This window comes from Tuber melanosporum, assembly GCF_000151645.1.
Source record: "Tuber melanosporum whole genome shotgun sequence assembly, scaffold_198, strain Mel28".
Taxonomy (NCBI): Eukaryota; Fungi; Ascomycota; class Pezizomycetes; order Pezizales; family Tuberaceae; genus Tuber; species Tuber melanosporum.
In genome coordinates this window covers 132,830-145,587 of record NW_003298861.1, presented here as the reverse complement: position 1 = coordinate 145,587, position 12,758 = coordinate 132,830, and the positions used below count along the sequence as shown (strand labels likewise).

Sequence of the window (12,758 nt, the reverse complement as noted above, 5' to 3'; positions counted from 1 at the left end):
TGATGAGGAATTTCTTGCAGAAACCGAAGCCATGAGTTTCTCAGAATCCGCTTTTGATGATTATTAGTTTTGTTTGTTTAAACAGTTGTTTTGTTTTGGGGAATGTAACCGGTACCGGTACTCGGTTATTGGTTTTATTTTATGTTTTGTTTTAAGTATCGTTTTGATACTTGGTTTTGTTTTATGTTTTGTTTTAAGTATCGCTTTGATACTTGGTTTGTTTTAAGTATCGTTTTGATACTTGGTTTTGTTTTATGTTTTGTTTTAAGTATCGCTTTGATAGTTGGTTTGTTTTAAGTATTGTTTTGATACTTGGTTTTGTTTTATGTTTTGTTTTAAGTATCGCTTTGATACTTGGTTTGTTTTAAGTATCGTTTTGATACTTGGTTTTGTTTTATGTTTTGTTTTAAGTATCGCTTTGATACTTGATTTGTTTTAAGTATCGTTTGATACTTAGTTTTGTTTTATGTTTTGTTTTAAGTATCGCTTTGATACTTGGTTTGTTTTAAGTATCGTTTTGATACTTGGTTTTGTTTTATGTTTTGTTTTAAGTATCGCCTTGATACTTAAGGAGTTTTACCAAAGAGTATCAATTGATACCTTTGCTTAGTTTCGTTCATGCTAGACATGAACAGATTTGCGTATTTAAAGACCGCCTGTTTCTACGATAGAAAAGGCAGACTTCGACAGACAGTATTTCAATATACTTGGTTGAACGGTTACTTCTTTGTTCCCCAGTACACCCTCGAAGCCTCCTTTATTTCTCAGCTCTCGCCTCCTCTCTGGAAGAGCAGGCCACCTGCCAACTATCATATCTAATACCGATAACGTGATTAGCGCCTTGCGAACACGTTACAGTATCGTGAGAAACCATTAGGCGACGAAACGAGAAGCAAACAAGTAGTCCGCCACGCAATACCTAACGGACCTCAACACTAAAGACCCTAGGAACTACTCAGTGGACTCAGATATCTCCCCCAGAATCCAAGGCATCAAGGCCCATCATGATGGCGAAAGAAACACTCAGGGCGAAGTGACGGCAAGGACAAGGAAAAGTACTTAGAACAAAGCATGAAGAACCTATCTTCCTCGGCCGCATCGGCCTCTTTATATAGTATTCTTCCCGCCCGTAGTCATGTAACCTAAAGTGGTCACATGTGCAAAACCAAATCATAACAAACAAGTCATGTGACCAAAGTGATCACATGCTTAAAACCCATGACCTCATAGCGAGGTCATGTACAAAAACTCATAAACCAATCATAACGCAATAAACAAGTCATATGACTCGACTGAGTCATGTGTGCAAAACCCATGACCTCATAACGAGGTCATGTGCAAAACATAAATCATATGCGCAAGGCTTACCTGTAAGGCACCCTTGCAAGGCATACTTGCCAGGCGCACGTCCCGTGACTCATATTTGAGCCATGTGCGAAAGCATCACAAATCCCACATATAACCAATCATATGACCCAAATGAGTCATATGTGTGAAACAATAACATACCTGTGACTCATAACTATGTGTCACGTGAAAACCTCTTTTATGCTAAGCCACATTCATGACATTCCCAGACCAATATTTACTTTTTTGGTAATGTCGCATAACACTAAATGAGGCTCGGCATCGATAATGGACTCCACTATCCTTTTTTTTTTGAGGGGTAATTGTTGTTGGTCTTCCAGATCTGGGGGCATCATGGGTATTTCCATCTCTTGATTCAGCTCTTTTGACTACTAATTGAACAGTTGCCTTAGAGATACCCATAACCTTAGAAATTTTATTATACCCCATATCAGTATGTTTATACAGGGCATAAATTTCCTTATTTTGATCTTCTCTAGCTCTTCGGGTATGTGGGGGGGTCATGGTAGAGGTGGTTGTTGTGGGGATGGAGGACAACACCGTTGCCGTGCTGGGGCATGAAGACTTTACGGACACGACTGTACACATACAATATAAAGGCATTAAGCGGGATCACTTCTGGTCTGTGTCATAATTCTGCTAAGGTCACATTATGACCAAATTTTTACACGTTGACCCTTCTTAAAGGGGTTAACGGTAAAACTTCGGTCTTTATTGCATTGCAGAAAGCTCCCCTCCAAATCCCGTAGCGTAGCAAAGGGCCATCCAGAGCGCTAGCTGGTGATATCATAATATATTATGATATCATACAAATAAAAATAAAAAAAACACGACACCGGGAATTCACTGCGAGGCCACAGTGAAAGAAACCTTAGATAAATTAATTCACTAGAGCGATCCCCTTCAGCACTTTTTACAACAGATATATGAAACCTTCCCCACCTGATAAGATAACCTCAGCTTCTCTTCCGAGAGAAATTATTATCCCTCACCTCGCTCAGGGTATTCAATAAAAAAGGGCATGATAGAAACGTTCCAGAACCAACCTACCAGTATTCCATTTTCCAATTCACCCATATATACCCACTCCCCTAACCCCCCGCCCACCGGAACCCGCTAAAAAAAACAAAAGTGAAAAAGAAAAGGAAAAAAGCCAAAGATAATCCTGACTCGTCTGAACAAAAACGGCAAAGATTAAGTAAGATTGAAAGTTAAAAAAGAACCCCTTTGGAAGAACCCCCCCCCCGTAGCGCTATTGACAGAAGGAAATTATCTATGTTCGAGTAGTATAAGAGTTTTGCTGTCCTTGTATCCAACACATAACGTGGAAAATGCAAATCAAAGAAGAAAGGAGACAAAAGAGGAAATTTACAAAGGAACAATTAGGTACCCAGTATGTAGGCAGGCAAGTATGATAGTAGAAAAAGGCAGAGAAATCGTTAAAGCAAAGCAAAGCAAAGTAAAGCAGGCAGTAGAAAAAAGGCCATTAGCCGTGGGTCCAGGTATCATATTCAAACTTTTCCCCCTCCCCCCATCCCCCCATCTCATTCCTTCTATCCATCTCCCCGTCCCCCCTTTTCCATTCACCCCGTCCCCATAATATCACCGCTGAATCCAAACCACTAAACACTACTTTTTCTCCACCTTCTTCTTTCCGAATCCTGGAAGCCGCCACTTCTTTTTATCCTTCATGCTCCCCGAAATGCTTCCTTCCTTCTCTTCCCCTTCTAGTCTTATTGGTGCCGCCGGCGGCTTCTGATGGGCTCTGGCGGGTCTTCCCAAAAGGTCGTCTGTGATTGCCATCGTATCCAATGCACCTCCGAAATCTATCTCAGGCAACTGCATACTATCCGGTAACTTGTACCTCTCCTGTGTTGTAGTCGGCTTGAGGTTAAAGTACGAAAGATCGATATTAGGCTCAGGTTTGGTAGGATATACCGGTCGCTTAGGAGGAGTGACGGGCATCGAAATCGTAGGATCGCCTATCATGTTGCTGACCAGTTTTGGCGGTTCCGGTAAAGCCTTTTCCTGTTTAGTCAGTGATTGAACGGATTTCTCCTGCTTTGCCACCGGTATGGGCTCAGCCAGTTTAGGCATCTGTATAGGAACCGGATCTAGTTTCACCACCTCTGACCCCAGCGCTTTCTCAACCGGCTGAGGCATACCATTGCCCATGAATACGGATTCTTCCAACCTTTCTCCCATCTTTGTCACTTGGGCGGGCTCCGGTCGAGGCGATGGAGTGGATCGAGATGGTTTATCAAGTCCGGGGGTCCGCTCCCGTTGTGGGATAGTGCTAGGCAGTGGGGGCTTGGCGCGCGTTTCTTGTTTTTTCTCGACTTGAGGTCGACCTAACTCTGGAGTTGGCTGTTGCTTAGCCCTGGGTAGCTTAATCTCCGTTTTCTCAATATGCTCCAAGCTGACCTCTGGCTGCCCGACCCCAGCCTGTCTAGCTCCTGGATTTCTAGCTTCAGGCTGCGTAACCTTTGCTTGGGTAACCTCTGGTTCATCAACCCTTAGCATTCTCGGAACATCAACCATACTTATCGCTGGAGATCCCTTACGCCTCGGCGACTTCGGCGGCGGTGTCAATGTTACCTCTTGTTGCCCAGCCACTTTTAGTGCTGAGCTCGGAATAGCTTCATGTTCGGGCGGTGAGGGCTGAAGAGGTGACAAGGGTTCTTGCGGGGGTGATACTTGAACCAGTGGCGATGGCTGACGTGGCGGCGACCCCTGGTGGGAAAGTTGCACATGTTGGTGCGTCTGTTTACCATCATTCGGTTCAACTGGTGCCTCTGACTCCCTATCCGACTCCCGTCCCGGCTCCGGTGAATCCGCCTTGGGAGACCTCCCCCGAGGAATGAGCGGGTCACGGGGTTGAGGCGTCGGCCCGCGCTGATTCCATTGTGGAGGGCCAGGTAAGCGTTGGTATGGCCTCCTCTGTGAGTTCACACCGGATGTTCTAATGGGTGCGTGGGAAGATGATATCTGCCGAGGATATTCTTCGATATTTGCGAGTTCAGCCCTCTGGCTCAGGGTCGGATCCCTTTTGCCCCTTGTTGGTGGGGGCCAACACGGCTCACCATCATACTCCTCAAACTCCGTCAACCTTTTCCGGGGTCTGCCAGTTTCGGACCCAGGACCGCCAGGTTTCGGACGAGATATCGCGGTGGAGCCTCCCGAAAAGTTAGGTGGTCCAAAATGCGACAAATTTTCCAACTCCTCAGCGCCTGTCGCTAGAGTGGGAGCAGACAAATCTGCCGGTAGTTGTGTATCTCCCATCTTGGGCACCCTTGGCTGTATTTTGATGTTCAACTCTGAAGGTGAATTTAGATCTCCTAGGCCATCCCCTCCCCCGCGCGCCTGAATGACCCGCAGCAGGTCCATCAGGCGATTATCCTGAAAGCGGAGTTCATCCCTACACCCCGCACAAATGCGGATAGCACACCACCCACAAACGAAACGATACTCTGCAGGATCCTCACCTTTGTCAGTGGCCTCAATGGTGCCACAATGTCCCATAGTTCTACATGTCATACAAGGAACGCTGTGGTGGAGGTTGTGAACTTTGTGCATTACCCTGTGCTGCGTCATGCAACCTAGATGGGTGAGGTGAAATGGAGGGTACCGAACACCAGATAATTTGGGGCCAGCCATCGCTTCTTCAGGCGTGGTGTTGTACGATATCTGAGCAAAGTACATGCCTTCATGGAAAAACGGAGCGGATCTCAAGGGGCGGAGTATTGTGCGTTTCTGCAGAGGATATGGATAGGTTGGGTACTGGGGACGCTCAACAGAGGGTTGTGAATTCGGAGGGCCGTGGTCTTGGGAATGGCATGGCGCAGGGGAAGCTCGAGCTTTCTCTAGATTTGGGGTCTGGCTCGGGGTGATAAACTCCTCAGAAGAGGATTTAGTACTAGGAGCTTTTGGCTCAAGTGGGGGCGGAGACTCGGTAGATTCTAGCGATTGGGTTGTGGGAGAAGATGAGCTGTTGCCCGTTTTCGCAGATGACGACGACGAATGCGACAGAGGGAAACTACCCCCAGACCTGATGGGTCTTGGTCTCTGTGGAGGCTGGTAGTAAGTACACTGCTTTGGAGGAGATTGCCGGAGGTGGTGGAACCGAGAAAGAGGATACTGCATCTGTCGATTTTCAACCGGGAAATTCCGTCTGGAATACATTTCTGGAGTCATTGTAGCAGATGAAGAAGCTGTAGAAGCAGCCGAGTATGGGCGTAGGTTAGAGGGGGGACAAGTACCGCCAGCAGTAGAAGCTCTAAAGGCAGGTCTAACTGTGGGCGTTGGTGCTCTCGGTGGCAATCTTCGCAGTTGCGCACTCACGGGTTGTCCCGGGCCCCGGGATCGTGAAGGAAACCTCTGGCAAGGGGAATTTGTAGCCCCTCGAGGCGGATAGGGAGGAATATTAAACTCAATGACTGTACCCGCCAATTCCAATTGACCTGTACTCGTACTCGGGCCAACAGCAGCTGTCCTGTACTCTGCACTCGCTTCTCGGCTAGTGCCACAAGGGTCAGCGGCAACCCTGTCAGGGTCCCACCCACTTCCCTGCCGCTTGTCAGCCCGATCGCTCTCACCCTTATCGTTGGCATCCTCAACATTGTCGCCATCCTCAGGATGTTTCACCGTGGTAGTCTTATTAACGCCAACTCCCTCAGAGTGCTTCAACGCAGTATTACCACGAACACCCGCGGATTTGATCGTCGCGTCGTTACTACCTTGAAAATCCTCCGAGTGTTTGACAAGCAATTCTCTCCTCGCAGAATCACCATTATCGTTTCCCGATTTTCTGCAATCCACGCTCCCCATACCATTTGCACTCCCTCTCCCACTCTCTGGCCCCTTAATCTTCGGCGATGCTCTAAAGCCGAAACGTTCCTTCAAGCTCATAGACCTTCTATCTCTAGTCCTGACACTACCGATGGTGCTCGCATTATCGATACTGCGCCTAACATCACCGTTCGCATCGTCGGCTCCTGGTCCCGCCTTTTTGAGACGAGACGTGCCACGAGAACGAAAAGAAAGCATCCACCTGACCCACCGATCAACCCGAGCTTATCAAGTTGCGGTAAAAGGGAAAAGTCAAAAATCAAAAATCGTGAACCCAAGCTGCCTGGACAGAAGGCGGCTCAAACGACAGAAAGTCCAGACGATTTATTGAGAGAAATTCGTCGTCAGTTTTTTTTGCTGTACTTAAACCGCTGGAATGACCAAAATTATCATGCGCCACCCACGAGCCCGGGGAGCTAAGTGGCACCAGGACTTTCAAACTCTTCCGGTAGCTGAAAAGTGATGCGGCAGCCACAATATAGCGAAATCTGATATCGTTGCCCTCAAAGCGGACGGAAGAGGTCAAGCCACCCCTTTTCAGCCTTTGGGTGGTAGATAAGTATCGTGACTTTCCCCCTCTAATGAGAAAAAGCAAAGCAGAGTGAACCGCAAGCAGACTGAGGAAATAAAAAAGGGCTGTTTTTTCGGGGGAGGCAAAGGAAAAAATGAGAGTGATCCCGCAACAAACCCCCAACCGAGCCACCTTCGTCAATCGCCTTGGATCACGGTAAAAGTATGGGGTGGGAGGAGCGAGTGGGCGAGCGAGCGGGAGTATATTGCCTATAATCTCATTTCCGCTCTTCTCAACACGAATTCCCTTCTAAGTGTAATTTATTTTGGAGAGGAACAAACAAACAATTGGAGTAACGAATGTAGACGGTTCAAACCAGAGATTATCTCCACACCTTGCTTTCCCACGCTCACTTTGACAGGCTACCAAATTCTGGAGGGAGGGGAGGAATCGGGCAGGATAGGATAGGATAGGATGGGAGTATGGGGGGACGAAGGTGAGAGATGGTGAGGATGAGGATGAGGATGAGGATGACGAAAGAAGGGGCGAGGAACTGGTGGAGGGAAAAGGACAATTCTACAGCGATGGAGACAGGGCTACGGCGGGGTATATCCATTGAATCAAGTATACATACGGGTGTTGGCCAATTCGTACAGCATCCGGAAAAAGAAGTACCAAAATCATGGAACTCGGGTGCAAAGCACCAGCTCTTGGCACTTTTATTTCCGCATACTCGAGTACTGATAAATTGACCGGGGTCGTGTTGTAAATACGGATACCGATCATTTGCTAGGGTAGCTGGGCTAAGTTTCCGTGAAAGGCTCAGTGGATGATGGCGGTTTGTTCTTTAGGTAGGTATCAGTTCCGGTGCGATGCCGTGTGCGTGTGTCTCTCTGTATGATAGCCTATGGTGCCTGTGTGTGCCTGTGTGTATACGGGCGTGCTCAATCATACTGCAAGAAGGAGTACAGTAGACTACCGGGACCGTGGCTCATAAGTTCGTGGAGTCGGCGGACATCGTGAGACGGAAACGAGTGACGTGGAATCATAAAGAGAGCACCCGCAAGCAAGCTGTGCAGCAGGTTGGCCTGGAGCTCTGGTCAATCAATCCTCCTTTGCTCCACCCCTCCCTTTTCCCGATAAGGGGAGCCTAATCTTTGCCTCCACTCTGTGCTCGAGTATATCTCGTCGGACGAATGAATTTCGGGGGATTCTCGCATCGACACCACCACATTATACATCCCCCCATGAGGCACAAGCACTCTACTCGGGCTGAGAACTTGGGGTGGGAAGGGGAAAAAAAAAAAGGTTTCTTATGGGTAGAGGTTCCTTCCCATCATCGCTATTGTTGTTGTTGCCCTATCAAACAATATAATACCCCTCCCTCTGGCTAAAAATAACGAAGCGAGTAGATTGCTTGTAGCCTTGTGCTGGCACAGTACTGGATGCCCGTCCCCCCGTCCCGGGCAAGAAGCACCAGAAAGCACGGATTTGCGAAGTATGATAACCTATACCGGTATGCCCCCTGTTTACAGGTGGTGGCATTGATATATCATACCGAAATACTGAGGCTGGTCCTATCCCGGGGCCAGGACATCAAGGTGGTACAAGTACAGTACAAGTGGTATGTGAAAGACGTAAAGTCATTGCACCACCATCCTTGTTCTCCTGGCTCTCCCCATCAAAATTGCACTAGGGGAGGCGAGGAAGCTCCCTGATAAGTTAAGCTCCAGCGATTATTGAGGGTGAAAAAGGCTCTCTACCCAATCCCTGTTGCGATCAGCACCCTTCAACTCGAGTACCTTTTCCCCTCACCCTTCACCTTCCTCACCCGTTCCCCGTGTCGTCTCCAGTTGAACAACGCACGTGTCTTGGTGACGTTTTCGCGCAAAGCGCCATCCAGCTGAGCCATTCCCGTGGTTCTTTTTTCAACCGATTTCACTCAACTTATATTTTTACTACTTAAGCCTACCACTGTGGGCGTAAATCCCGGTGTGAGGAGGGTACGGTACGAGTACAGTACGGTAAAGTACTCGGGCACTGTCGGGCGGGGGCGAACTAAGGGAAAAAAAGGTACAAGATATGATATACTACTAAATAAGTGCTTGCGCTCTAATGCTTGTCGAGCCTGGAGACCGTCACGCCGTAGTTATCATAAATTTAAATTACCAGTTACAGTATCGCACGGTAGAGCACTCGGACTGGTATAGTATTATAGCAACGCCCGTGATGCCCTTGGCACTCACCCTCGCTGCCCCGCAAACCCGTGCGCTCCACGCGATCATCAACCACGCCAATCGCTCCAACCCCTCCCCCCAGGGGCAAACTCCCATACCATACCGGTACCCGACAAGCACCAAGCACAAGCCCCTGCACAGCGAGTGCACCCAAGCACCGGTGTAGTACTGGTGCGCAAAAAAATAACTCAGCACAACACAGACAAGCTGTATCTCAACCCGTCTGATTTGATACACCGTTTTGCCTCATTCTCCAGTCTCTAAATCCCACTGGTTTAGTTTCTCTGCCTAGGTACTGTAATGCACTGTACAGTACTGTACAGTACTCGTACTCGAGTTACCATAAATTTACTTCTCCCGACCGTCTGCCGTGTAACCGACCAACGCGGCCTGATCCAGAGAGATAACTGGGGGGCGACCCAATCGGGCCCATTCGTGCACCGCATGCGGTTACGACACGAAGTTCTCGTACCGTACCGGTAGCGAGAAGGAATTCGATGCCCTCGTGTGGGGAGGAGGAGGTGGTGGTGGTGGATGGACGGACATCTTTGTTATTACGCTGACCCATACCGTAGTTTATCGAGAGGGTAGTGCGGCACGGTAGGAGAGGCGGAAGGTAGGAGAGGCGGAAGGTTGTGATGATGCAGCCAAGTGCAATACCGGTAGACAAACAACATGATCCACCATCCATCCTGCCGCCTCAACAACCTTGCGGCTTGTGTGCACAGTATGGCACTGCTGTGCACAAAAATAACTCTAGCTCCAGATCAACTCTCCTTCTCTGCTGTTTTCCTGGTGCTCGGAAAATTCCTTCTTTGGGAACGATTTGACGCCCAGAAAAGCCATCGCAATATTTCTCCACGCTCTGAAATCGGAGCCTCCGGAGATCCGTGGGACTCAAACACATAGAGGCCGCTTCCCGTGCCTAAATTTACGCCAGACCCGCGAGTAGAATTTTGCGGAGCACGCAACCGACTGGCACTTTACCCCTCTTTCCTCGCAATACTTCTCCAAACCACCCGCATTCACGAGAAGCGATACAACAGTGTTGGTATCAATCTGAGTCTGGCACCCCTAATACCGGTAATTCGCTTCAACCCTCGCACACCTTAAACGACCATCACTGGTACTTGTATCATACCGTGCCATCTCCGGTGGTTGATGAACTGTGTATTCAGGGTTACACAAACACTCGACTCGCATCCTGTTATACTCGTACGTCCATCACACAAACTTACCGGCATCCTTCTCCTGTGAAGTCTGCACTATTGCCGGATATGCACCGGTGCTCAAGCAGTACTAGTACTGTACTGTGCAGCAGGGGATACAACTAAGGTTCTAGCTAGTCTCATTGGTTCGAGATTGGAAGGATGCATGAAAGCCCGCACCAGGACACAAACACACTTTGACAAGGACCTTTGGGTTTTGCTGGCACTTGTCTTTGATTTATCCTCTGTTGTCTTTGATTTTGCTCCGGCTCTTCAATTTCCCCGGGATACCTCCCGAATGTAGATGTTGTACCCTACTGTAGGGAAGCGCTTGTTCTATCTACTGAGCACCCGTTCCCTGCCAGAGGTACTCGAGAGCCTGGAATCAGGGATCAGAGAAATATAATACCAGCATCATGGTGAAAAATCTGCTCGTATCTCGGCGCCAATACAAAATTTACCTGGCAGGCAGAATCAAACCACAGAGTTGGCAAAAAAAAATATTCAAGTCACCAACTCATTTCTCTGCCGCGCGCCACCGCCACGATCCAATCTGATTCAATCGAGCTCAAATGCTCCCTGCTCGCCAATCTCGCAACGCCATTCCCTCCATCTCCGATTCCTCGGTTAAGTTAAGTAGTTCTGCGAAAGGGGAATAGCCGTACGAGTACTTGAGCATTGCTCGAATGCCAGCACAGCAAAGGACCAATATCCTACTCGGGCGCTAGCCCATATCAAAAGTATCCCAAAGTCTGAGAACCAAGCCTCTAAAAGCCATATCCAAACCCGTGGGTCTTGGCGGCACGATTTCCGGATACTTTTGAAATTGGCCAGTCCGCACTGCATAGTGGCGGTGAACCAAAGCCTGCCCTCCACTCAAAGTTCGAGGAAAACCCGGGTGTACCGAATCATCAGCATTCGGGAGCAAGAATCTTTGGAGGAATGATTCTGGCAATTTTGGTGAGAGCCCCTTCGCGAGGCCTCTAACAACCGCCATCCTTCCAAAACCAGAACCAACAGCAGGAACCATGTTGCAGCGTGCTGTTCCATTCGGTGAAGATGCGCAACAACTTCAATTCCGACTACAACCACAACCTCGTGTATGACCTTGGGTAAAAATAAAAACCATAGACAAGTTCCAAACCGCCATTCAAGTTACCCCACCGGAGGAAATCCTATTTATTACGTCCTCTAAACGGGATGCCATTCCAAATTTAAATTTCGGATCGAGTCGGTCTTATGCCTGGGTTTTGGTTATCGGGAACCCTACCAGTAAAGACGCTCTAGACGAAACCACGGTGGACAGTTCGTAAACACCAGTTCCTTGGCTGGCGTATCATCCGCGTTCACCTCCTTAGACCCCCGTGAATACTCGAGTACCCCCAGGTCTGATAATCGCCCCGTGTGTAACGGGAGGTTTCAATAGGACTAGATTACGGATGATTCTCGACCCTGGTTGATTGGTTATTGTCTTGTGCGAGTGAGCTGGGTGGGGATAGGGGTTAAAGTGTGGCGACTTTGGAAGTTTTCGGATGGAAAAAGTGACTTGTTAATCTAATCTGGTGTTTGGCGGTCTCACCCCCGATGTTTTGGTTTGTTTCTGTTTTTACGGTCGGTCACTCGCTCCTTTCGCAATGGTTATAGGATTTTAGATTCTTTAGGGGGTACAGTACTGTACTCGAGTACAGTATTGTAGGGCAGAGTACGGAAATGGAATGCTATTATATGATAGATAATTAAAGTAAGTGCTGTAGGGGTAACGCCTGTGGGATGTTGCACTGATCCGGATGCGGTAATACAGTATTGGAGACAGCAACGGAACGGCAGACGGGAAATACGCTTCACATACTCGAACGCTGCCGCTTTCATTGTCCGGAGCAGCAGTCATAGTTTGATACGGCATTTTCGGGAATAACCAATACAAGTGTAGACTTGGACAAGCTGTTTTGGGGTTTCCGGGGGATGGGGGGCTCCGCCAGGACTAGACCACCAAGACCGCTTAATGAATCCCCCAGGACAAAAAGCCTTTGATCGAAATTCGATGATGCAATGATCGACGCGAGCCCTAGCCCTGATCACCGTTCAGCACTCACCTCTGTTACTAGGCTCTGTAGATTTTAGCTAAGTGGTGCTTTTTATATAATAATATTATTATAATAATAATTATTATCATCATATCATACCATGGCTTAAATCCAATTTCCGTGGTTAGTCGTAGCACCCGTTCAGCACATTGGGGGGTTTTTTTTTATTTTTAAAAAAAGAAAGTACACTGCGAACCGCCATTCAGGCTCAAAGCGAACCCTAAATCGTTGCAAGGAGTTTTGTTGACGGACCTTTTCAAGAAGTGGTTTACTGAAATGCATTTTATCGTATCAGATATATCTCTTCGAAAGCCGCGGTGTATCCGGAAACAACGGCGTCCTAAGTGGTAATGGAAGTACTGACTGGGTCAGCGTTTGGGAATGGCATCTCCAATTGGAAGGGGGGAAGGGTCGGTTCACCGGTCCGTGTTGGAGATATCGTGTACCCAAGGCACTCACTAGGAGAAGGGGGAAATGTGTGGGAAAAAGGGACTGGTAGGGG

The 12,758-nt window shown here is 48.2% G+C and overlaps 1 protein-coding gene; it reads right to left on the bottom strand.

The window, feature by feature from the left end:
• Positions 1–2,241: 2,241 nt before the first annotated feature.
• On the bottom strand, positions 2,242–4,890 carry GSTUM_00000500001 (uncharacterized protein; the record flags this gene model as incomplete). XM_002837630.2 has 1 exon in its annotated part: positions 2,242–4,890. The coding sequence occupies one exon, from the start codon at positions 4,888–4,890 to the stop codon at positions 2,998–3,000; it is 1,893 nt and encodes a 630-aa protein (XP_002837676.1). The 3' UTR covers positions 2,242–2,997.
• Positions 4,891–12,758: the final 7,868 nt, after the last annotated feature.